Source organism: Sorghum bicolor, chromosome 10 (genome assembly GCF_000003195.3).
Source record: "Sorghum bicolor cultivar BTx623 chromosome 10, Sorghum_bicolor_NCBIv3, whole genome shotgun sequence".
Classification (NCBI taxonomy): domain Eukaryota; kingdom Viridiplantae; phylum Streptophyta; class Magnoliopsida; order Poales; family Poaceae; genus Sorghum; species Sorghum bicolor.
Window position 1 is genome coordinate 2,423,675 of NC_012879.2, and position 27,443 is coordinate 2,451,117.

At 44.8% G+C, this 27,443-nt stretch overlaps 2 protein-coding genes across 5 annotated transcripts; one reads left to right on the plus strand and one right to left on the minus strand.

The window, feature by feature from the left end:
• On the minus strand, positions 1,493-7,629 carry LOC8070709 (probable leucine-rich repeat receptor-like protein kinase At1g35710). 4 transcript variants are annotated; one of them, XR_002448153.1, is made up of 5 exons: positions 7,487-7,629; positions 2,255-2,360; positions 2,115-2,174; positions 1,939-2,040; positions 1,493-1,741 (listed from the first exon to the last, which is right to left on the minus strand). XR_002448153.1 is itself a non-coding variant. In XM_002437751.2 (5 exons), exon 1 carries the CDS (start codon positions 6,784-6,786, stop codon positions 3,907-3,909), a length of 2,880 nt encoding a protein of 959 aa, XP_002437796.2. In that variant the 5' UTR covers positions 6,787-7,629; the 3' UTR covers positions 1,493-1,741; positions 1,939-2,040; positions 2,115-2,174; positions 2,255-2,587; positions 2,661-3,906. The 4 variants fall into 4 exon arrangements, 2 of the variants coding, with proteins under 2 accessions (XP_002437796.2, XP_021304448.1); XR_002448154.1 differs by having other exon boundaries at positions 2,255-2,363; XM_002437751.2 differs by having other exon boundaries at positions 2,255-2,587; positions 2,661-7,629.
• Positions 20,007-21,621, plus strand: LOC8068427 (homeobox-leucine zipper protein HOX28). Its single transcript, XM_002436400.2, has 2 exons — positions 20,007-20,602; positions 20,718-21,621. Exons 1-2 carry the CDS (start codon positions 20,249-20,251, stop codon positions 21,219-21,221), a joined length of 858 nt encoding a protein of 285 aa, XP_002436445.1. The 5' UTR covers positions 20,007-20,248; the 3' UTR covers positions 21,222-21,621.

Genomic DNA, 27,443 nt, shown 5'->3' on the forward strand with positions numbered 1-27,443 from the left:
TTCCACGGAGCCAGGCCGGTGAAAGAATCCTGAGAGCAACTCCAACCCACCTCCTAAACAAGCCCCTATTCTAAATAATGGGACTTGATCTAAAAAAATCAACTCCAACCCACCTCCTATTTAGACCTCTATTTTCCATGCCTTCTCAAATTATAATTTCTAAGTCCCCAAATCCAGCAGCCTCCTATCCTCCTCTCTCTCTCCCCCCCTCTCTCTCTCTCCCGTCCGCACACGCCGCCCTGCCCCGCCAGCGGCCTCGCGGGCTCCCTCCTCCGCACGCTCGCGCAGCCTGCGGGCGTGAGGCGCAGCACAATCGCTGCCATTGCCACGGCCAAGTGCGTCAGCCAGGAGAAAGGTGGGAGGCGCCTGCTGCTTCCGCTTGCTGGCCTCGCTCGTTCGATGGAGCTGCACAAGTACTGGTGCGTGGGTGGCCGGCGGTGCGGCAACTGCGAAGTGGCGCCGGCGGCGGTGTACTGCCGCACGTGCGCCAGCGGGTCGTCGTTCCTCTGCACGACGTGCGACGCGCGCCCCGCGCACACGCGCCTGGCCCACGAGCGCGTGTGGGTGTGCGAGGTCTGCGAGCTGGCCCCCGCCGCCGTCACGTGCAAGGCCGACGCCGCCGTGCTCTGCGCCGCCTGCGACGCCGACATCCACGACACCAACCCGCTGGCGCGCCGCCACGCGCGGGTCCCCGTCGCGCCCATCGGTTCCGAGGCCGCCGCCGCGGCCGTCGAGGCCATACTGTTCGGGACCGGCGACTCGGCCGCCGCCGCGTCCGAGGCCGACGACCAGCACAACGCGGCGGCGGCGGCCGAGCAGCATCAGCATCAGCACCACGCTCACCACGCACGGCGACTCGGCGGGTGTGAGGCGCAGCCGGTGCCGGAGGCCGGCCGTCGGCGTCGTTTGCGTGGCTTGCGGCCGTCGGTGTCGAAAGGATGAGAGATTTTTTTTGTGAGCGACAGTGGCTATGGCTGGAATTAGGCTTTGATTTGGGCCCTCAAATTTTGCAGGCCTCCTCTCAAATAGAAATGTAGGGGTCTGATTTAGAACCCGTGGCTGGAGATGCTCTGAGTGAACTAAAGTGTGACACAATTCGATATGCAGACATCCAAATAGCCGGATAGCCTTTCTCTATATACCACAGGTCAGGCTGATGCTTATACACCCAACCAAACAAGTTCTTTTTGTAGTTGACAGGCACGGGCGTTGGGCGCACGATGACAGCGCCGCCGGCCGGAGGAGAGGACGGCGGGGCCCGGGACCTGGACGCAAGCAGAACACGCCTATGCCACCAAGCACATAGCAGGCGACGACGAGCCCTTGTTGTGCCCAGGCATCTACTGGATGGCTGTATAGCCCATCAAGAACAAAACGGGATGCGGCCTGAAATGAGGAGCCTACAAAAACAATGCAGCAGTCCGAGCAGACTGCAGAGTGCTTCACGCTGCCTCAAATTGGAATTCTAATATTATTAGTACTAACGCTACGGTGAAGTGTTAAAAAATTATAAAACTAAAAGATTCAGTATTTTTAATGAATACAAAACAGTAGAATCCAAGAAGCACCAATTTAAGGGAAAAAAAAATGCAGCTTCTACTTGCTAGCAGCTACCAAGGAAACTACTTTCAAAGCTCATTACAACTTTGAGATGCGCCTCGTCAACCTGGTGTGAAATCTTGGCTCCCTAGGAATTGCAGGAAGCTTCACTGACCTAAATTTCTCACATAAAAAGTTTTACCTGAAAACAGTTTCAAACGAACAGTTGTAGGTAATTACATTTAATTATATATAGAAATATACATGAAACTATGGTTTGAGTTTACTTAGTCCTTCTTGTGTGCTTAGAGCCTGAGATTGTAAGACTGAATGAAGATTGTAAGACTGAATGATTGATCATGCGAAAATTGAGAAGGCAAAAGAATAGAGATTCAGTACCTTTTTGGCACAAAGGGCTTAATTAGAGAAGTCTGGCATCGGGTGCTCTTGGAACCTGCTGCTTCCTTCTTCCTTAGCTGTTTGGTCAATCTCCTCATCCACCTGCACAAGAACACATCGTACCATGCTACCATGCAATAAATTTCAGTTTCAGAAGATGCATGTAGACAGCAAACCTTTTGCTGCATTTCCTTCTCCAGTTTCACTTCCTCCATGAAGCTATTGCACTCAGCGACCTTCAGATGGAAAGACAGCCAATGCATAGCAGTTCTCAGGAATCAGCGATGGCGAGAAAGCATCGCAATGTACGACTTACTTGGCTACCAAACTTGACGCGTCTGACCACACGCACTCGGCACTTCGCTATGCAGCACGTGATCGATCGGTTGTGTGGGTTCCTCTATTGGAGGTTTTGCGGGAATCTGCTGAACAAAAGGATCAGAGAAAGGTTGAGAAGACATTACCACTTGTCGATCTCACCTGAATAACCGATAAGGAAACATGGTCCTCCTTAAAAGTTCAGAAACAGTAGTAATAACAGACTGAAAATTGTGTGCCTGTAACCAATCGTGGCAAGCTCTTCTTTTTCTTTGGCTTTGTGGGAAGCGGTCAGTAGTCTTCTGAACTTGATGCGATGAAGGTAACACACCTAGATGGCAGAGATCAGAGATGGTGCTCTGCAATGTGCATATACACCATACGAGCGATGGTACGTCACTCACCTTGTGACCGTCCCGCAAGGCCGCCATGAGTCGATGAGCGGTGCATCGTACTCATCGAATGACCGGACGTCGTCTGGGTCGACGAGGCTTTTACCACTGATAGGCTGCCACGGGGTACCTGGAACAGTTGTTCAGACTTGGACGTATTCTAGAACTCGACAGTTAACGCAAGAGACAGTCGATTTATTCTGCTTCGAACCCTCAAGATCAAACTCGAGTAAAAGCCTTTACATCCAGTCGGCGTTAACCTTTGCCTTAGATAGATTGTATTGTCTTGTTCCTAGTACAAGAGGTGCCAAAGTGCTATCGGTGTTCCCGTGTCGTGTTCAAGAGTTCCCAACCATGTTGTGCTGGGAGCAGGAGCAGCGCTTCGTCGACTCCATCGGCCGCTAGAATACTTGTCCACGTTGCTTACGACAGCGCGGAGGGCGGCGCTCACCCAAACGCCCCTCTCGGCTATACCTGTCCACGTTGCGATCTGCTGCAGCTTGTCAGCCTAGGCCGTTAAAGAGATTGACAAGCGCCATCGTGCTTTCCTTTGGGCAGCACTGAAGAAGTGACAGGCGGAAAATGCAAAGTGGCATGGCCACTGGTATGCTCACCCAAGGAGCTCGGCGGCCTGGGGATGCCAGACCTCAGGTTCATGGGGTACGCCCTTCGTCTACGCTGGGAATGGATGCGCCGCGTTCAGCCGGACGCAGTCTGGGCGCGCCTACCGTCGAAGCCGGAGAAGAATGTTGAAAGCATGTTCCATGCATCTGTTTCAGTGATCATTGGCGAAGGGGCATCCGCATGATTCTGGAAGGACTCTTGGCTCCAGGACGGACCCCAATGCCGTTCTGCGCTGAACCTGTTCGTGATCGTGGCCGTCCGGCGGAGAAACCACACTGTCCATGACGCTTAATGAAGAACGTGCAGCGCATGCTTTCGAAAAAAGTACTCGCAAAGACATCAATAGTTGAATCGAAAGGTTAACGCAAGCAAATCCAAAATGATCCATCATCTTCACTCGTAGGGCCATAAAGTAGAACAATTCATACTCACACAGAATAGTAGAGTTTGCACAGTTACATATATAGGAAATGACACGTTTTTATACATGCTTGGTGGATTCTTCCCTGGGTAATCGTTCTCGTCGACGATGGATAGACATACTTCATTAGAGGTTTCTGACCAGAACTCAAACTCATTTCAACAACAATACAAATTGCCATTTGAAATACTATTAATACCATATTGATCATTTTTAGTCACCAGGGGCTGGGGATCCAAATTCCAACACGTAGCAAGTGATGGAGTCCTGGTTGGAAACACGCCTAGCCTCCATGGATCGGCATCTTCCTGCCTTGAACCGATTGAGCTTAATCTCAACTACAGTTCGCAACTCCTCCAGTTTACTGTCAGTGAACTGAAAGTATGCCTTTCTTGCTGTTGCACTGAACAAGAGGATCGCAGGCACAACAGATAATCCATATGCAAACCCAAGCATTGCACATAAGTATGCCCCTCCATCAATATTGTACCAATGCTTCCTATTGTTTTCATGCTTGATGTTGTGTTGCAAACATATTCTGGACAGTGGAGGCCCACAAAGATTTGCATTACCCAAAAAACTACTATCTGAGAAAGTAACAAATTGACGTTCAGCTGGTATCCTTCCTGATAGGTAGTTGTATGATAAATTTAGCACCTCAAGATAACCTAAATTTGCAAGGCTCCAAGGAATTGGACCTGACAAACCATTCTGCGAGAGATCAAGTGCCTCTAAACTCCGTAGGTTGCCAATTTCGTCAGGAATAATACCACTTATATGATTTCCTGAGAGATTCAAGTATACCAGACAAGATAGAGCTCCTATTTCTTTGGGAATTTCTCCTGTGAGTTGATTTCCAGACAGATCGATAAAGTTTGTATTAAATAGGAGGAGTAAACCACCATCAAAATCTGAACTACCAGTGGCTATGTGCACAGCCACCTGTGGAAGAGGGCCATCATAAACAGTAGTGAATTTGAATTGTGGAAATTTGAAAGCATATTCCTTAAAACCCTCCTGATATACACTCATAGCCGTTAAACTTCCTAGAGAAAGTGGTACAGGACCAGATAAGTTGTTGTCAGCAAGATCCAATAAACGTAGGTCGTGAAGTTGGAACAGTTGCTCAGGTATTTCTCCAGAAAATTGATTTGACCGTAGAAGCAGCACAAGCAGAGATTGTTGGCTATCACCCATCCAAGTGGGTATCTCACCTGATAAATTATTATGTGCAAGGTCCAGAATGATCAATCTATTGCATGATTTCAAGGAGGTGGGCAAATTACCAGTTAAACCGTTGTCGCTTAGGTATAATACAGCAAGGGAGGTTATAGAAACCATAGTTGAAGGTATTTCTCCATGGAACTTGTTCCTTGAGAAGTCTATGGTTTGCAATTGTGAAGCCTTATGCCAACAATCTGGGAGAACACCTGAAAATGAGTTGCTTGAGAGAAGAATTGATTCCATCAAAGCCATCCTACAAAGATATGTTGGAATTCTTCCAGACAAGCGGTTCCCCGATAGATCCAGCATTTGAACACTATCTGGTAACCTAGGAATCCCACCCACAAGATTGTTTGATCTCATATTGAATACTTTCAATGCTTTCATTTGCTCCAAACTCGTTGGCAATCGACCAGTGATGCTGTTCTTTGATAAATCCAAGCTAGTGATGGATGAAGAGAAGTTCCAGAGCCAATCAGGTAATGTGCCCGCGATATCTGTGCTGCCTAGATCAACCATCTCAATTTTAGTTTGTGAACGCAGCCAGTAAGGGAAGTACGGCCCTACTTGACAAGCACGCAATCCTAGAACTCTGAGTTGAAAAGGTGGCATCCATTTTGGTTCAATAGCAATCTTCAGATTGTTTGATGCTAAACTTAGGAATTCCAAACTGGATACACTGCCAAAGTGGATCTCAGATATAATGCCATCAAATGCATTGAAGGAAAGATCCAAATAAGTCAAGTTTGGTAACTTGCCGATACTTTCTGGTACTTTCCCATAAAATAAGTTATTACTTATGTCAAGATAGCTTACACTTGTTAAGTCCTCAAGCCAACCAGATAGACTTCCATTTACATTATTATTGCCAACATTGAGAAAATGTAGTTGCTTCATGCAGAAGAACAAGTTCTTCATTGCTGCAGTATGTCCATATAAACTGTTCATAGACAAGTCAATGTATTTTAAGCTGCACAACCTACGCGTAGCCTGTGGTATTTCTCCATTCAAGTGGTTATTCCGCAACTGAAGCAATTCAAGGGAGGTCAGATTTTCTATCTTGTAAGGAATTAAGCCCGAAAGTTGACAGCCTGACAAGTCCAAATATGACAGAGAATTCAGCCCCCAAATCCAATTTGGCAGACAAGAATTGAGCTCATTGTTTGTAAGATTCAGTACCGTAAGGTCCGTGAAGTTGACATGAGAAACAGAATTCAAGTCGGTGGCAGGAAGAAATGCATCATTCAAGTGAAGAACTTTAAGAGAAGGAAGCTTACTAAGAGCTTGCAGCCAGTCTGAGGATGTAGCGAGATACACCCAACCAAGATCTAGATATGTAAGTAATGTAAGGCGAGAAACCCAAAGGAAGCTGTCCAGTCGGATTGTAGGTGATGAACCGAAGGAATTGAGATCAATATGCTCCAAGGTTGACAAATTACCGAGCTGGGGAGGGACCTTCCCACCAAAGTAAGCACGTGAAAGATCAAGATATCTCAACTTCTTGAAGCTGCCTACAAATTCTGGAATGGCCAGCCCACCAAAATTGTTGTCGCTCAGATCAAGGTATGCAAGCCTCGTCAGAGCAGCCAAGGATGAGTTGATTTCCCCTTCCCCTTTGAGACCATACTGGCTGACATCCAGCCTGATGACATGTAGGGTCTTGTTGCTGCAGGCCACCCCATTCCAATTGCAGCAATCTTGGTGTTGCCAGGAACGCAGCTTATCACCTGGATCGGCAACACCTGCCTTGAAGGCAAGCAACGCATCTCGCTCCTCGGGGATGCATGAACTTGCCTGCCCAACTATGTTGGAAATGGTGAAGTAACAAAGGACCAGAGCTGTGAGCAATCCGTTCGTCCTTCCACTCATGGAATGAACTAACAAAAACAAAGCATGTGGCTGAAACCTGTCAGGAACGGCTTGAAATAGAGACTTCCTGAGACAAATTACGACGACTTGAGCTCAAAGTCGACAAGTATGCTCATCTAGTCCTTAGTGGATTTACCCCCGCAAAGAGAAAGAGAGAGGATTAATGAAGTTATCATGTCGCTTTCCAATCTTATTGGTATATTTGTCCTTTATAGCACTTGGTTAGCAGACGTACCAAGCCACTGCAGTGTTGCTAACTAGTAGCCTCAATGAATTCCCAGTCATCCCCTAACCCTCAAAGAACAAAGATCAGTGCCCCCTCTTCATTATCAGTACGAGCAAGGCCTTCAGCTCTCCAAAGTTTGTAGGGTGCTAGCTTGTGGTGCCACTATATATATATATGCGTGCTACTATATTTCTGGATCTGAGATTATTTGTACAGCTAACATTCTGCTGTACTATGATCAATTATATAGCAAAGATCTACTGGTAATCTGCTGTATTAATGATCTCAAATCACAGGTAGCATGGGGGAGACTTGAAAGTGGCCCGGAAAAGAGAAAACATTGCCGGCTACGAGACGTCAATCGCGTGGTGCGGAAAAGAGAGAACATTGCCGGCTACTTGACAACAGTAAGGTTGAAGAGATGTGGATGTGCGGATTCCGGGAAAGGAGGGGGCAGAGTGAGGGAGACTTTACAGCTTGCTAGACGCGGTGTCGTCGCTGGCAGCCTTCACGTACGGCTGCGCCTCGACCGCGCAGCAGCAGCAGCACGCGACGCCGGCGCCTCCCCCACCTCCGACTTCTCCCGCCGCCGTGGTCTGCTCGGCCAGTGCAAGGTGGTGAGAGGCGGAATGAATAATGGGCCTTGGGCCATGACCCATCAAGTGCTGGTGGGAACTATTTTGGGCCTCCGTCGGCTGCAGCTGCACATCAACATGGGCCGAGATGCAATTGTTGACTCGTACTGCAGAGTGGCCCAAGACTGCCGTGCTGCAGACGTAAAAATATATATATATATATATATATAGCCACGGCGCTCCAGAGGCAACAAGGCCTTAAAGCACCTTTACCTTTACTTGTGAATGAAAACGTAAAAAAATCACTTTGAAAACACCACGGCGCTGCATGAGATGTTCCTTGTCATAAAATTTTTATATTTTTTCGATTATTTTTTTTTTAAAAAAAAGAAACGTTGATCTTTTTTTAGGGGAAAAAGAAACGTTGATAGCTTTTTTTTTCGGTGCCGTAAAGTGATATTTCATAGCCAGCAACTTATTTTCACGGTGGCTCGCTGCATTGTTTATTTTGGGTTACGGCAAAGCAGAGGCCCACGAGAAATTTAGAAGCCCAATTGCAGATTTGCTTAACAATCAATCAGACTAGCTAGCACACAAATGGACAACGGTGCAGCTAGCCGAGCAGCAAGATCAATGAGAGAGACTCCGGAGCCAATGCGTGCGGCAATGCCAACAAGCCATACTACTACTACTACTACTACTACTGTACTAGATCCCACGCTGAAACTGCTGGGAAAAGTCGATCGAGTTCGACGATCTCGGGGAGGTCAGGACGAAACTTCTCGACGCATGCATGTGATCGACTCAGAGTCCCGTCGTCCTCGGCGACACTATCACCCTTTTTTTTTTATTTTTGCATATAAGGCCCACGAAAAATTGCATGCAAGGTACGGCAGTATGGGTATGGCCGATGAAGGGCTGGATGAAGAAGTAAAGCTAGAGAGATGGATGAGCGGAGTGACCAACTTAGGCTTTGTTGTAGTATTTTCGTTTTTTATTTGACAAACATTGTCCAATCACGAATTAACTATGCTCAAAAGATTAATCTCACAAATTATAGATAAACTGTACAATTAGTTTTTATTTTTATCTACATTTAATACTTCATGCATGCGACCAAAGATTCGATGTGACGGAGAATCTTGAAAATGTTTGCGAACTAAACAAGGCCTTATAACAATCTCCAGATCTCCCATGATTCGGAGATCAAGCGCAAATCCTCGGGAAAGCATTACATTAATTACGCGGATCGAGAACCCTAACTTTCCGCGGGCAGCAAGCTAAATCATCGGCCAGTCAGCCTGCCACTGCCAGTAGAGAAAGCCACTACCAAAATAAAAAAAAAGTGACAGAGTAGAGATGGATCATGGTCGCATCGCTCTGACCGCACGCACACAGCAGGGGAGGATCGAGGAAAGTTGCGATGGGAGAGATGCATGCATGGGTACGACGACCACGGAGCACCCACCTGGCATGTCGGGCGATGTCGCCGCGGCCCGCCCACACATGCCTGCCTGTCACGGAGCCGCCGCCGATGCATGGGCCGCCACTGTTCCAATCGCCGTCGCGGCCGGCAGCGACCACTGCAGCACCATCACCGCCGCTGCAGGCTGCAGCAGCCCCCACATGAACCAATCATTGGGGGAACCGCGTGCTGCTCTGCTCCGTGGCCACCCTGCCTGCCTTTTAATTTATCTATCGCATTGCAGAGCTCGCTCATCCATCGCTTGGGGGAAGGGAGCCACAGCATGTACGAGTACGACTAGATCTAGGAGTTAGTATTACTTGATGGTACTATTATTAGCTCTTACTAGCTACCCTCTCATATTAGCACCATCTTCTTCCTTTTTTTTTTTTTTGAAAACCTCAGTTTTCCAAGTAGTCAAACAATTCTAAATTTGACTAGAAATACTACTAGTAACTTTTTTTATGCGTCCCAGCTAGATTAATTATGGAATCTATTTTTATAATAAACTTAAAAAGATATACAAGTGCCGATACTCTATAATCATAGTTAAATTTAAGATTGATTGACTCCTCAATCAAGAAACGAGATTTACATTATTCTTTCAATGATGGAGGAAGTATATGCTCAACCATGCATAATGTGTCAACATTACGCTGCTACTCATATGTACTCCCTCCATTTCTTTTTGTGGAAAAAAAAGTGTATTAGCATTTGAGAAGAAATAGAGTATTTTCACCTACGCATTGACCATTAGCTTCTCTAACAATTTGTCATCTGTTGCTACAAAACCTATATATTATCATAGTATTTAGCCAACAGAATAATTAAGGTTAACTATCACGACATAGAAATTACTATGTGTTAACTAGAGGAAAATTAATTAATAATAAAAAACCTCCTCTTCATGTCAATAAACTACTTACCATTGTCGTTACAGAAAAATATTGCCCTTATGCATATATTCTCTAGTGCTGCTCATACCATTCTTAACTTGATCCTATCTTTCTCCCCAAACAATGTAATGATACAAAATTGCAAAAATGATTCTCAAAGACAACCTCTTTCATTTACAAAGGCGGTTCAAAATCATTTGTGTCTCCCAAAATACCAAGTGACATTAAGAGGTGGTCGCCCAATTACGAAGAGAGTCCATTTACAGAGAGAATCCAATAAACATTGCCTCTATAAATTGACTATACAGGCAAAATCCTTAAGAGTCCCATCTTAGCTAATAAATTCAAGGTCTAGCCTACAAAATCCCAATACAAACCCTAAGCGACTAAGCCTCACACAACCCTCCACTCTCATCTACCACATAGCCATGTAACCACCCCCATAACTACAAATCACTAGCCCTCTCTCTCTCCATAACCCCTTCTCTCCTTCTTCGAGAGAGCATCGCCACACAACCATGGTCGAGGTGGCCTCAGCTGGGTTATTAGCTCATGTAGATCTTTGTCACCCTGAATCCAGTGAGGGGAGCTCATCTCTAAGCTACACCTCGCCTCCCAACCCAATCGACTCCACCCCCTTTTCTCCATTGGCGTCAAGATCCATGCTACCGGTGAGGTGGATGGACATAGACATAGCCTTTTGTATCATCCTCTTGGATTTCCAAACTTGGAGAGTGGGAGGACAAGAGGGTAGGGGGTTGCGGATCTAATGCTAGAGGAGGTGGCAAAGGCGAGGGAGACATTGGTGGCCTAATATGCCCTACATTTTCAATGGAGCAAAAAAAGTAGTAGTATATATACCTTCGATACCCCCACTCATCTTCTGTCATTTAGTCCATCATCCCTCAGTCGTCTTACCTTTCTGGTTTTTACGGATGGCATATCACTCATGTTGTGGCTAAAAACAGTATAATTCTAGGAACTATTGAGTGTTTGAATCATCTATCTCCTTTTATATATTGAATACATTTGTTCAGGCTTCAACCCCCTTATATCATTCTTTCATAAAAAGCATTAATGCCTCAACTAAATGGAATAACCAAGTCAGAACATAAAAGGTAGAACAAGTATACATAAAAAAAATAATCAGGAGATGCCACGTTAAGAAAGAGGTTCCAACTCATGATCAATTCTTCTTTTCAAAGCCTGCGGCTGCAGCAGCTCGATCGGGCGAGCCAAAATTAAAACACCTGAAAAGAATATAGGTCAAGTTGCTAAGGCAGGAACCTTTGCAAGAATATGGCGTGTGCTGCTGGTACTGTATATATATGGCCGGTGAGCGTGTTTCCGGAAATTGTTCATAGATCATGTGCAAGCAGAAATATGCAATACATATGCAGCAGCAGAAATGCACACAATATGATGGCAAGCATGCGGCACCAGCCACGCACAGCCGGCCGGTCATGTGCAGCCGCAATGCATGATTCCGCAGTTAGCTCGCGCGATCGTGAGAAGCAGATCGATCGATCTCCCTCTCATATGGTCATGGGATCATCAGCTGGTAAAGCCAGCCAGCCAGCTCCTGTTGCAGGTCATAGTTAGTTAGTCATAGCATGCATGTCATGAGCAAAACTGTAGTATTTGTTGCCCGCCATGATTTGGATAACATGGCCTTGTCGGACCAAAGTACGTAGATTCACAGAGCATATAGTATATAATATACAGCTAATTAAGAGTAGGGTTGCATGCATCGATCTATCTGATCAAGCTAATTATTTGGCCTAATCAACTGACTCGTAGTATTATGACGTGTGTTGGTTGCCACTTTGCATGCAACGATGATGATCATCGAACCTACTTTCAGGTATATATGCAGTTAGCGACTGCTCGATCGCCTCTTACAGGGTACAAGCAGTTTACAGGTAGGCTAGGACGCTAGGTAGCTGCACGAGATCGAGGCACAATCACCTCTAATCAGTAGAGATAATGCAAGGTGGGTTGCTTGCAAATCCGAAAGAAGACTTAATTTTATGAACCCACATATAAAATTAAGCCCATTTGTAGATTTTTGGACAATCCAATCTTGCATTTGTAATAATTAGTCATAAACAATCACGTAGGACGACATACTTTTTTAGAAAAAGGAATATATTAATATCTTAACTTCTACATTGACTAATGCATATGATTATTCATTATTACAAACGAGCAACACAGATCTAAGGAATCTCAAAAATGAAGTTTTGAGCCATCAAGACAGAAAAGTTTTCAAAAAGAAACAACTAAAGACCAATTCTGTTGCTAAAATGTCAGCCGTGTCTTACAAACACCTCTATTGCGGCTGTTTCGGTGGTCCTACAGCTTGCCTTCATAAACTGACGATCCTCCTCCTTGTGAAGCAAGAGCCAAAACCTAATTCGATGCGAGCCCTTGTAGATAACTTGCATATAAGAAGGTGATGTGTTCTTGTCAGACACGATATGATCATTTTTTGTTAACCAAAGTGTCCAACAAATAGCACTTTCACCTTAAGATTTAACTCTTCCAACCAACCTGTAAACAAATAGTGTACACCAGTTAGAGGTTTTAAGTTTGTTAGGTATAATAACGATACCCTCCTCTGTTTCAAAAAAAACCAAATCATTATTTTCTTAAGTTTAACTAAATTTATAGAAATATTTATTAATATAAATGTTTAAGTCTCCAATTAGGTTTATTATACTACAGAAATATATCCGGTGACAAACCTATACTCATATTACTACAACCTTTTTGTGGATATGGTTTAAAAAATTGGTTGATATATTAAAAAATAACAATTTTATTTTTTTAAAATAGACTGGGAATATTGTTGTTATAGTGCTAAGGCCAGCCTTAATAGGGAGTTCCATGTGCCAGTTTTCAACACATCTGATTTTAGAAACAGTGCAGAAGAGTTTCATGGGTATAACTAGCGATTCTTTCTAGAGAACTAATAACATTCTTTCTAGAGATTAAATAACTAGCGATTTGAACACTGTTGCGGACGCTCTTAGTATTGTAAGGTCACTCACAATGCAAGACTCTATCACAGAGTCTAAGACAATTAATTACATATTATTTATGGTATTTTGCTGATGTGGCAGCATATTTATTGAAGAAAGAAGTAGAAAAAATAAGACTCCAAGTCTTATTTAGACTCTAAGTCCACATTATTCGACGTAATAAATAACTTTAGACTCTATGATAGAGTCTGTATTGCTAGTGCCCTAAGGCCAGTCTCAGTGGAAGTTTCATTTGAGTTTCATTCACATTAAATAAGCTGCCACATATGTATTTTGGATGACATGGCACTGTATTTAAGAAGAGAGAGAAGAAATGAGTTTCATCTAGATGAAACTCTCTTGGCACGATTACCAACTCTCTATGAGTCTTGAAATTAAATGCCTACGAAACCATGGAATGAAACTCTTCATTGAGAGTGGATGTTTCATCCAAGTTTTATTTTATTGCACATGACATGGCGACTTTGGAAACAACACTATGAAACTCTTCACTAGGACCAGTCTCAATGCATAGTTTCATGACACAGTTACCAAGATTATAAACTAAGTAATCGAGCCATAGGAGTTTCATGGGGATGAAACTCCTCTCTCATCTGATGAAACTCCTTCATTTAATGACCCTGCCAAGTCAGCAATATTGCTTATGTGGCACCATATTTAATGTGCATGACAATGTCATGAAACATACATCGAGACTGGGCTAAGATTGGCCTAATGCGGAGCCGCCGCTCCTGCTGTCTGGACGCAGATTCAGTAACTTTGCTCTGGTAAGTCACGTTGTAACTTTCGCACCTCTATCCATCGTTCAATCTAGATTCAACGGTTCACAAGCAATCTGGCATAAAGTATGAGTACATATTTTATTTAGGCAACGACCTAAGAGACAGCAAGTACAAATGGGGCTCCTCTGCGTCGCCCCCTGTGCGGCTTGCCCGCTCCGGCATCACACGCCGTCGTGATCTCACCAACGGGGCTCCTCAGAATCTTCGCGTGTTGCTTCCAGCACTAGGAGGATGCGCAGCGAGCTCGCGAAAGGTGCAGAGAGTTCAGGGCCAGCGCTGTAAGCGTGCACCGTCAGCCGCTACCAGAACAGAAGTGGCCAATGTGCTCGCTCATGGACTCGGCGATGATTGTCGTCAAGATCGCCTCATTGGTCCTCGTCTCCGCGAGGACATGCCACCACCGCCGCGCGAACTCGCCCCTGTCGCGTGACGCCGCCATGGGGACACGCCCGGCCGAGCGTTGCAACCACGCGAGCTCGCCCCTGCCTCATGACACCGCGCGCCACCGTAGGGATGTGCTCGGCCGAGCGCTGTCGCCACGCGAGCTCGCCCCTATCGAGCGCAGCCGCCGCGGGGACGCACCCTAGCCATGCGAGCGCGCCTGCACCGCCATCGCCGCCCACGGCCTTAGCGCATGAGCCCAGCGTATCCGCAAGAACACGCTGCCGCCGCGTGACGCCGCCGTGGGGACGCGCCTGGGCGAGCGCTGCTGCCGCGTGAGCTCGCCCCTACCGAGCGCTGCCGCCTCCGCCGCCGTGGGGACGTGGCCTGGCCGAGTGCCGCCGCCGTGTATACGCACCCATGGCCGCGCGAGCGCGCTTGCGCCGCCATCACCGTCGCGGCGTTGGCACGTGAGCCCGACGCGACGCGCGCAAGGTACTCCTCAACGTCCTCCCGCGAGTTGAACACCATCGCATCCCTGACGGTAGGGAACTCCCAACGCTCTATCATCGATCCTCGGCCACCATGGAGAAGACGGGGAAGGACGGAGGAAGAAGATGACTAGTGGGGTCCATACGTCATTGACACAAGAGAGATGAGACTATATCACTGTAGAGGCCTTAGATACGGAGACGCTGAGAACGCTTCGATCACAGTTGGACGGTGGATATGTAGGCTAAAGTTACATCGTGACTTGCTTGAGTAAAGTTACTGACGCCTTGTTTACTTCCAAATTTTTTTACAAAATAGGAATAGTAACACTTTCGTTTGTATTTAACAAATATTGTTCAATTATAGACTAACTAGGCTCAAAAGATTCTTCTCGTCAATTCCGACCAAACTGTGCAATTAGTTTTTATTTTCATCTATATTTAATACTTTATATATACGTCTAAAGATTCGATGTGACAGGGAATCTGAAAAAATTTTGCAAAATTTTTGGAAACTAAAAAGACCTGAATCCCAGTCCCTGCTGTCTATGGTCGACCGGGTCCCGTGGAGGGAGGTATGGGACCCGCTGCGCAGCCGGAGGCCGGAGCCGAGCCGCCATGGCGCACGTGCGCGCGACGCGGCCGTACACCCGTCCAAGCTGGCGTGCCTCGGGATTCCCCGGCGCCCGCATGTGCACGCCACGCCGGCGCCCATCGACCCGCCTGCGTGCTTGCAACCACGTACATGTGTGCCCAAGTTGCCCACTGCGTGCTGCTACAAACCTTATTACTCGCAGGTTTCTTCGTTCCATTGTTCCCGTTGTCCGCCCCATAAAATATTATTGTTATTGTCATAAATTTGTTGGTGAATTGCGAAAGAATAATGTATAGCTTATTGTGTGCTCACCTAGCTAGATGATTGGCAGTTCCAAGTTAATCAACGGTCACAACATGCGGGCATTTGAATTCATCTAGAATAATATATAGGACTCTATATTTTGCCTGCATGTCTGTTTTTCTAATGCGTACGAGAAAGAAGAGGATGGCGGATCATAAAAACGCTCTTTCAGTTCATTTTGGAATCGAACGTACGGTACATCATGCATGGACATTTGTCATTCTAATTAATTCATACAGTTGTTTGGTGATATCAGCAAAAGAAAACTTCTTCCATTATGCTATGTTTAATTTGTTTGAGCTTATTTATATTAGCTAAAATCAACGCTATTTTTTTTATAAAACAATATTTTTATCTTACAACAAATCATTATCAGCATTAACATCAGTTAGAAAAACAGCCACAGATATATAAATATTATTATTGTTGTTAACGTTGTTGTTATTGCTATTATTATTATTATTATTATTATTATTATTGTTATTATTCGCCAATAATCATCAGAGGTCGAGCAATCATTAATAGAGGAATGGAAATATATACAAATAATACTCGAGCTAGCTAGCGTGTCCTTGGCTGTCGTCGCTGGAGCCTTGAATAATACCCTGTACTCTGTACTACCCCTGTCCTCTCCAGATCTGGACTACACATGTGGATTAATGGATCGGAGGCTGGCCGGTCCAATGATGGTATGGTCCGGCCGTAGACCACATATTTCCTTCAGATTCCTAGATAATTGAGTTATCAAATTGCTTGCTGGAAAGAATCATTGCGTACTAAATTCATCACCTATATACAAATAGACTGTTTGTATTGGCAGTATATACTAATATCATATTTAGCCGCACGTACGCTCCGCAATGACGACTATCAACACCACACAACTATTAGGTTCATTTTCCTAATTATGTATATGCCCTTCTATTTATAATATAGCCTTATGAGCATCTCCAAAGGCTTTGGCAAATTAACTTGGCATTTGTTGCTATTTGCAAACTCCCATAACAAAATGCAAAGAATAAAAATAGGTCATCTCTAAGGGAATTGGCATTTGAACTTGGCAAAGGATAAAAATAGAAGGTCTCCAGACGCGCGCGTTTTCCTCACGCGTGACTTTGCTCGCGCGATCGGATTTGCAAAGTCGTCCACAGCTTGACATTTTTGCCAAGTTTGCTCTCTCATTTGCCAAGTTGCCCAAATTGCAAACTCCAAATGCAAAACCGTTGGATACCTCTTTTGGAGCTTTTTGGCAAATTACTCAAATACAAACCTCAAATGCAAAACCCTTGGAGATGCTCTTGTTTTGTTGGTTCCTTGTGGTGCAATCATCCTACTTGGATTTTAAGTCATCATTTAATTTCTTACAAGAGTTTTTGCTTTGTTTTTAGATTTATTTATCATGAATATTAGTTTATCCATTTTTTTCAAAAAAACATTAGTTTATAATCCGGTAGTAGACCATGATGTCCACTGTTAATAATCTGCAAAGTCATCGGTTTCTCTAAAGTGCTTATAAGGATAAAATGGATGTGCATCCGTATATGTATATATGGATGTCTACGTCTATAATTTGTACCCTGCTATAAAATAAAAAGAAAAATTTGCACCTAGTTGCATTGTAATATGATTAATCTATTACGGTTAACCGTCACAGTACAAGTAGGCGTTTGATTATTGGCATAATAATTAACGAAATGAAAGTACGCTTATGAAACAACACACAGTGGCCGGCCAGTCTTGCATGTCAGGCAGCCCCGGAACCGTGCATGTGATGTGAGCCCTCTGCTGAGAGAGAGCTATAGCAGGTCGCCCCCCTTGCAATGATTCCATCGTTAGGGCTACTGACAGTTAGTCATCGTGGACCCACCACTGACTGATTAATCAGCACCATACATACCAGCTTTCCTGATCTATCTGAGCTGGTGGTTAACTACCCATAGAATCGATGCTATACATACAAAGCGAGATCCATCATCCCATCGTCGTCAAAATATAATGCATTTGCATGCGTGCCCACGCACGCACGTACGTGATGGTGTGCTAGTGTGTGTGTGTTTGCCTTTAGTCGTTGCATCATCATCTCCACAGCATGGCTTTGTCGGGCACTGATTGTACACTGTAGCAGTGCTCATTAGCTACTAATAGGGCCATCATTAAGCTACTAAGTACTACGTACTGATTATTAATCGGCATCTAGTAGGGCGCGCATGATTAGTTCACCATTATATGTTGCTTACGATGCACTATTGCTGAATGCTGCTGCTGATGATGCTCTTTTAGTTTAGTTTGGGACGAAGCACTACTCTTTGTCTGCCTCATCATCATCTCAGTACGTACTACAGCAAATGTGCGCACAATTAACGACTAACGGAAGAATAAGAATATGGAATCTCTACGATTATATTCCATTAATGGTAAGATTATTGAAGTTTATTATTAAAGGGCTAATAATGGACCACCACTTCATTATATTGTCATGATTTCGTATATATATGGAGTATAATGATAAGCTCCATTTCGTTCTGATGATGCTTATATATATAAGCTACGGCCATCAAATTAAAAGTAAAGATGATGGTCAAAATTAAAAAGATATTTTAGATATTGTCAATCCATGTTTATGATCGGAAAAGTGTAAATTATCGTTACAGTCACAGAATTCAAAAACTTGGGAAATTAAATCTACTGGTGTGTAATTTGTATTTTGACCTTTAAAAATAAAATGTTCACTCTATTTGTGCACATACGAAAAGGAAACATAGGAGGATTTCTGCAAATGCAAATGTATAAAGAACAAGGGGGTATGGACCTCCGGTACGTGAATCGCTTAAAATTAAAGTTGACAGGTCCAAAAATACAATTTGAGAGTTGATGGTCCTAGATCAGGGGCGGATCTGAAGGGGGGGTTGGCGGGCTCCAGCCCCCAACACCTGATGCATCAATGGAAATATAGGAGGGTGAGGGAAAAGAAGAGGTGGAGGAAAAAAGAAAAATGAATAAGAGAAATAGAGGAAGAAGAAGAGATCATCACCCCCCCCCCCTCAATCCTATACTACATCCGCCACTGTCCTAGATGACACTTTTTTAAAAGTTAATGGACTTCTAGTGCAATTTACTCTTTAAAAATAAAATATGCATTCTATTTGTGCACATACAAAGTGAGCTTTACTTGGAGAATTTGAAATTTTTTACATTCATTAACGAAAGCAACTTTTTATAATACATGACTATTTTGATTTAAGAGAATATGTTTTCTATAGATATTGCTAGTTCAAGTTTGAAAAACATTGGGAATTGAGTTATTGTGGTGGAACCTAGCTATCCACCTTGATTCGAGTCTCTAACTTATGACATATCATCCACGTCTATATCCCCAAACTTGTCCTATAGTGTCATCTGGGTTCTAAACATTCAAAATACTACTTTTAGATCTGCAAACGTATCGAGTGTTATCTAGGTTCATATATACAGATCATGACCCTACTCCATTCTTCGATGGGCAAACCTTGTGGAAGATCCATTGTGGCTTATAGGTCTTGAATCTGAGTTCCTCTCAAACAATGATAAGGCCCACAAGTCGGTCTTTGGTGCTCCATCTCTCTCTCTCTCTCTTTCTCTCTCTCTGTGCGCGCGCCACCAAGCACATCTTGTGGGTTCAAGGACCCTAACAAAGTAAGGCACGGATCACTATGTTCATGATTTGTAGAGGACATCCCCCTGACTACCCTACTCAAGGGTTTCTAGATACATGATGCCATCCCATGATAAGTTTGTGAACCTATTTTGAGATTCTATCGTCCCGCGTGATAAGTTTAGATCTCATGTATTTTACTCTTGCGATCAGATGACAAAGTAACATTGTTACATATATCATGCAAAAATGAGGTATACATTGTTTTATTTTTTCAAAAGGATAGTAAGAGTTTTGCCACGAACTTCATTTGACAAAGACAATGCAAAAAATGGGAGATACAAACATCTAGCTCAAAGGTTTAGTAGCCAGCAGCCACCTCAACGGCCACGAAAAAGGGCGGCAAGACAACGCATTCTTGAACAGAGGTGTACCGCAAACCGGCACTCCTGCTGTCCATTGCAATCACGCAACCGCATTATCACGCAGATCGAATGATCTGCCCCGCCACCGCTGCAAGCCTGCAACTGCTGCAATATATATCGATCGTACTACTAGTACTGTAACCTGCATCTGCATTGCAGAAAAATATTCTCTCTCGCCCAGTCGCCCGGTAGACGCGCCACACGTAGACGACCTAGCACACATCACATGGAGTCTATCTAGCGTAATCTCACCTGGGGACCTGGATTAGCCAGCGAATTAACCCTGTTGATTAGTAGTACATAATACTCCTCCGGCGACGAAGCTAGCTGATGCGGCCCCGGTGCGGCCTCAAGGGTCAAAGTCTGCCACCCAGCACCAGCAGCCCGCTAATCAAAGAAATCTCCCCCATGGAGGAGATCCACCCCACGAGCGCCCAGCTCATCATTGTCGACCACTTGCATCATCCTACACTTCGTCTCTTTCCTCCCACTGATCTCCATCCATCCCTCTATTTATACCCCGCCTCCCGCACATTCCTTCTTCACCAACTCCGGCGGCCGGCCAGTGCAGTGCAGCAGCACACGTACGTCTTCCCGGCCAGCTAGCTAGCTTTGTTGCTGGTGATTGGTATAAACTAAACAGTTAGCATGGCGCCTCAAAGCTTGGATCTTGGGCTGAGTCTCGGCCTGGGCGTGGCGGCGTTTCAGCCCAGCTTGAGCTTCTGCCACCCGGCCGCCGGCAATGCCGCCGCTGTCGCCGGGGCGGCGGAGCGGGATGCCAGCCCGGCCACGGCGGAGGAGAGGGAGCGGAGGTGCTCGCCCGCCGGCAGCCCGGTGTCGAGCGGCAGCGGCAGCGGCAGCGGGAAGCGCGCCGCGGCGGAGAGGTCGGCCGGCAGCGGTGACGAGGATGACGACGGGGCCGCTCGCAAGAAGCTGCGGCTGTCCAAGGACCAGGCCGCCGTGCTCGAGGAGTGCTTCAAGACGCACCACACCCTCACTCCGGTAAGCTTTCATTCTTCGATTCCGATGTCACCGTTCGTTCCTCGATCGGGATGGATGTAGTATATAACAGCAGAACGGCCATGGCTGATGATCTGATCGTGTCCCGTGCGTGCAGAAGCAGAAGGTGGCACTGGCCAGCAGCCTGGGCCTCCGGCCGCGACAGGTGGAGGTGTGGTTCCAGAACCGCCGCGCCCGGACCAAGCTCAAGCAGACGGAGGTGGACTGCGAGTACCTCAAGCGCTGGTGCGAGCAGCTGGCCGAGGAGAACCGCCGCCTGGGCAAGGAGGTCGCCGAGCTCAGGGCGCTCAGCGCTGCGCCGGCGCCGGCGGCCCCGCTCACCACTCTCACCATGTGCCTCTCCTGCCGGCGCGTCGCCTCCTCCTCATCACCGTCGTCCGCCAACACGTCGTCGCCCAACAACATCCCCGCCGCGCACCCGCACGCGCACGCCGCAGCAGCTGCTTCCAATGGCGGGAGCATGGCGTCGTCTCCGGCGGCGGCGGCGACGTTGCCCGCCCACCGGCAGTTCTTCTGTGGGTTCAGAGACGCCGGGGCGGCCGCCGCCGCGGTATACGGGGTCTCGTCTGGGCTCGCAAAGGCGGTCAGGGCGGCCAGATAGGCAGGCTTAATTAATTAGACGTTGTTGTCCTGGCGACGCCATGGAAATGCATGGCCAAGTTGCAGTTGCAAAGCAAGTGTGGTAGCTGAAACTTAAAGCTTAAACTTTTTTCTGTATTTTTATAGAGGGGAAGGAACGAATGCATTCAAATGTTTTTAACAAGGTTAGGATCGGCTGATGAGCTCCCCTGAGGATGCATGTCATGTGTATCCATGCATGTGAAAATTGTTGAAATTAATAACAGTAGATGAGCTAACCCTCTGTACCAGAGTTGATTATTATTACAGTCCGTGTTCAGCTTATGGTATTCAGCTTATGGTTTTTCGGCTGATACTATTTTGTTATGAGAGAAAAAACACTATAACATGGTTGATAATCCAATAATGCCCCATTTTGCATTCGTTGTCTTGTTTATATGGGAACTTTCGCAAGTCTAGTTGCTGAGTCATTTTGATTCAAGTGGTAGCAGAAAAGTTTAAACAATGAATCACTGTCTGTAGCTACAGGGATTCAAACTATTGCTTTCTGAACCGCTAGCTAGATCAACTTCATTTTGAGATAATCGACATTGGAAGTTGTTTTAGAAGTAAGTAAAGGTGGACAGATGGTGTATCATCATCATCATCTGATGAGTCCATTTTCAGATGGCGAACAACGCAAGTCGAGAGTATCTAAATGTGACTTATGACAGTACTAGTAACTAGTTTTATCATCTGACCGCACAAGAACTATATACATACACTCAACATACACATAGTATCTATCTAGGTTGATTCCAAGAAATGAGCGTGGCAGCAGGTTAATATAACTAGAAGTAATATTGCATTGATTCCTCCGATTTTTTTTTGACACAGCGATAAATAGAAATAGGAGTTTCCCTATCAGTGTCAGCATATACACACACATATTTACCCCAGGCACTATCCACTGCCGGTTGTTATGACCGAAAGTCTGAAACTTGCTTTCCGGTGCTGATGATTGCGTTCGGACAGTAGAGTTGTGCTGTTTGATGTGATGATTTGATCGAGGCTAGGAACGCAGAGCATGCAGGCATGGCATAACTGATGGATCATGCATGCAGGCAACAAACATGCATGCACAGGGAACTTGCCATGCCGATTTGCCGACGTCTTTTCCCGTGACATCAAATGGCATATACATAAAACATTAGGTATAGACGAAAACAAAAACTAATTGCACAGTTTGCCTATAAATCACGAGATGAATATTTTAAATTTAGATAGTCCATAAATAGATAATATTTATCAAATAAAAACGAAAATACTAGAGAGCGGCATCACTGCACTGCACGCCTCACTCGCCCATCAACCACTGCACAGCATATCATCATGGGCCGGCCGTAGTAGCGCTGCACTGCTGCGGCGGGCATGCAGACGTGGACGTCGTGCGTGGCCACGACGCAGCAGGAGGCCGGTAACATGCCATGCCATGCCATGCCACTGGCATTGCCAGAGCTGCCCGCGTGCAGCCGCAGCGCGGCGCGGCACTAGTCTGGTATTGGTATATGTACGACCGACCGTTGTAAATTCCGTTGCACGTGGATGCCGGCCGCCGTTCCCAGCTCCAGCCATGGCGACGGTCATGGATCTAATAATATAGCCAGACAGGCAGACATGACCGGCCGGTGAACACACATGCATGAGCTGACGATCGAGCGGGATGATGGAGAGGGAGGACGACGGAATCAGATGCCGGCGGTGGCGCACGAGCGCGCATGCGACGACGACGACGACGACGAAGGCGCCCCGAAACTGACCGGCCGGGTTCAAGGTCGTTCAAGCAAAGCAAATCCAGAGCTAGCTAGCTCGGCAAGACTGCTTTATTTTATTTTTGTTTTCATGTTAGGTCATGTTTGGTTCCACCTATTTTTTTAAAACATTCATCACATCGAATGTTTAGACACATGCATGGTGTACTAAATATAGACTATTTATAAAATTAAAAATAAAGTTAGATAATAATTTACGAACAAATCTTTTAAGTCTAATTAGTTCATGATCGGACAATGGTTACCAGATAAAACAAAAATATTATAATACATGTTATTAAACTTTAACACTCCCAAGCAAACATCACTTTATTCATCGAATATAAAACACGGCAACGGCAAGTTGGTCACATTATAAACTGCTAGCTACGAACGCGCTATTGATGTCTCCTGCTTGTCGTTTAGAGGCGACCTTATATATGTATATTATTGTACTAGTCTTCATCAATAAACATATATATAGTGTTCATTCCGTTGGGACATTTTCTTCTTCGCTACAGTATATATGTATACCAGTTTCTAATTCATATTGATAAAAAAATAGATCTTTATTACTACGTTGTATAGAGAGAGCTCCATCAAACAAGACCATATATGTGGTTTTTAGATTGTTTCGAAGGGCGGGGTTTTGCTATTAGTCCCCAAAGCACTTGCACAGCGGCACATTTCTTGTTTTTTATTTGTTTGTTTTTATTATGGTCTCTGTGTTTTCGTTTCTAACTATATATAACTCAGCAACTCTGCTGTTGCCGAGTTTCGATATACGTATAGAGAGAGAACAAGGAAAACTATATATAACAAATTATAAAAATGAACGTATATATGCTAAATTTGTTTTTTTCTTTGTGGAATATAAACGCTCTTACATGTGCTAGCTACTGTGCTAAGGTCTAAAAAAACAAGAAAAGGTATACTAGTACTACTCTATCTGTGCTAAAGTATAAGCAAAAATATAAGTATATGTGCTAAAACTGTTTCTTTGTGGATATATATATATATATATATATATATATATATATATATATATATATATATATATATATATATATATATATATATATATATATATATATATATATATGTGCAACTGGTACCTAGTACGTCTTAAAAAACAAGAGCAGATTATATAGTGCTCCTACTCTATTATAGGGACGATCGAGGTCTATAGTACTATACTCTATTATTATTATTATTAAAAGAAAAAAAAGGCAAAAAGAAAAAGGAGAGAAAAGCCCGGGAAATAGAATATAGTGGCGTGGTGACAGGGCCGAATGTTGACTGGCACTAGACAAAAGATAAAAAGCTGGGCTGGGCGGTGCGGGGCCCACCGCTGACCGGCGTTGCACGTGTGGGCGACATGCCCGTACGCCGGGCCTCGCTGGCGCCCTCCCCGCCTTGGGATTCCACGACGCAATGGCAACGCCCACGTGGTACGCCACCACCCCGTCGTCCCTTCCTCCGTTCCTCCTCCGCTTCGTCGTCGTCTCCCCGGCCGGCCGGCCGGCCGGCCAGACGACGTCCATGGATCGCCGTCGTACGTCTTGGCGTGTTAGTTTAATAATACTCTGTACTGTACTCCTAATTAAACTAGGGTTTTGTTTTGATTACGGCCGGCCATGTTGTCCCGATCCGATCCGTCCATACATGCACTGGCCGCCTACGCAACACTCCTAGCCTAGCTAGCTAGTAGTACAGTAGTAGTACCTGCTGCTTGCCGGTGTTTTGCTTCCATTCGCGGCGACGACGACGACGACCACCCGGCCGGCCATGCATTGGCCACGCATTATTGCTCGCCCTCGTGATTCGTGCACCGTGACGACCCGGCGGATTTGCCGGCCGGGGGCTGTCGGAGAGATCTCGGGCGCCTTGTTGTGTGGCTGGCTGGCTGGCTGCTAGGGCATGCCGCCCATGGTCATGCGATGGCCGATCGATGGCGGCTGGCGACGTGCGCGGCAGCCGGCACGAACGCAACTGGCGGGGCGCTGTTTCGTTTGGACGCTAGCGGTAGCTAGCACGCAGGACCTCACCCCAGTTCCTCTGCGGCTCAGCGCATGCATATGCAAGCATACAGCACATGGCGCCAATTGTTTCTGATGTGATGTGGGCCTTGTTTAGGTCCAAAAAATTTTAGATTCTCCGTCATATCTAATCTTGCGGCACATGCATGAAGTATATTAAATATAGACGAAAACAAAAACTAATTACACAGTTACCTGTAATTTATGTGACGAATCTTTTGAGCTTAGTTAGTCCATGATTGAATAATATTTGTCAAATACAAAAGAAAAAGTACTATGACGGTACCCGAAATTCTAAAATTTGCCAACTGAACAAGGCCTAAAGACTATATGCAATGTAGGGAAATGGAAATTAAATATAGGCACAGGGAAGAAATTGAAAGCGAAACAAGAAAAAAAAAAGAAAAGGACAGGAAATGGAATGACGATATTTCTGCCAGAGCGTGCACATTATATTGCTATTCAGTCGCCGTCTCAAATGATAGCCATTTGAGTCGTACACAAGTTCATTCTCCATGTTCAAGCACCATTAGTATAATTATAATTAATGCCTTAAAGATCGAGTTACTAGTACTACATGAGCTAACTATATATAGCATTCAAACTATTCGGTCCAACAGGCGCCAGAGCAGTGTGGTACTTTACTAAACAATCAAACAAACAAAGGATTAAACAAGAAGCTGATCGAAGGCAGAGGCAGAGGCATGTAACCTCCCACGTACACAATTATTGGGATACGCATACCGCACATGCATATATGTACACTAGTGCACTGTTCTCCAGGCCAGCATACATACATACATACCCATCGACGATTATGATGAATGATGGATCTATCGATCTGCACTCTGCAGGAGGATGGCCGAAAACCAAATGAAATGATTACCACCAGAGGCCCAGGTGGCCATGTGCCCCCCCTGGAACATGCAATTATTTAGGCAGCAGTTACCGACCGATCCATCGGTCCAGCTGCTCTAATTACATGCTCTCCAATTATTAATAACTAATCATCATCATCAACTTGCATTCATCTCTCCCGCCCACACGGCTCAACCCCACCCTGCAGTGGTTTTCACAACACGCCTATGTCGGCCTGCCAACATATACTAACATCAATGGTATACTATATATTTAGTATAAGTACATGTGTGCTCCCCCAGCTAGCTCCCTCCTCAACCATCCTAAGTTTGAGAAGTCTATAGGAAAAAAACATAATGTAAAAAACAATAATATTTATGATGCGAAATGAACTTCATTAGATACATTAAATGTAATATCATATATAATTTATTACCTCTTAGTTGGGGTAGACACACTCACACTTTTTTCCATACAAACTTGGTCAAATTCATCAGAGATGGATTTACTTAGGACAACTGACTAGAACAGAGGGAGTACAAAGCCACGAGTACTATACCTACACTATATGTAAGAAAAAATTGTAATTGTTATAAACATCATGGCACCATACACTTAGTTTTCATAGGAGATCAACACCTTCCAATGTAATGCATGCGCTCGGTGTAAAAAGAAAACTTTTTTTTACTAGCATATCAGATAATTAAACATCTCGAGATATATGTATTAAGCGGACATCTTGCGTACATTGACATTGCCTACTCCATCGATTTTGAAACATATATAATGGAGTTTTAGACGCTCTAAGTCAACCATATATCCTAAGTTTGAAAAGTCCATATAAAAAGCCATAATGCAGAAAAAACAATAATATTTACGATGCCAAATGCACAAATGAACTTTATTAGATACATTATAAAATGTAATTTCATATATAACTTACCTCTTAGTTGGGGTAGATACTAACATTTTTTCCTACGAACTTGGTCAAAATCAAAGATGGATTGACTTGGGACGACTGAGAACGAATGGAATACAAAGCTACAAGTACTATACATACACTAAATGTAAATAAAATTTTAAATAGTTTTTATAAACATCGTGAGCACCGTACCGTGAGTTTTCATAAAAGATCAACACCTTCCAATGTAATGCATGCTCTCGTTGTAAAAAGGAAAAAAAACTAATATCTCAGATAATTAGTATGGCGTTCGTACTATATATGTAGTGTAGGAGTATAATGTATTCATTATTATTGGCAAGAACAAGTGGAACATATCGCGCAATGTGTTGCAACATCACACACCCAATGTATGGTTATATATATATATATATATATTAAACGGCCGGTACTAACATCATTGTACTATGGCAGTGTAGCAGCCCTCTAATCCACACACATGTATGACGAAATGCAGTACTAGAAGACGGCAGGCATGCAATAATTCGGAGGTGTGGTTTCAATTCGATCGTTCCAATTATTATTATTGGGATCGGATCGGATCGGATCAGATGGCGATGAGATAAATACCGATGGATGGATGGATGGATGGATGG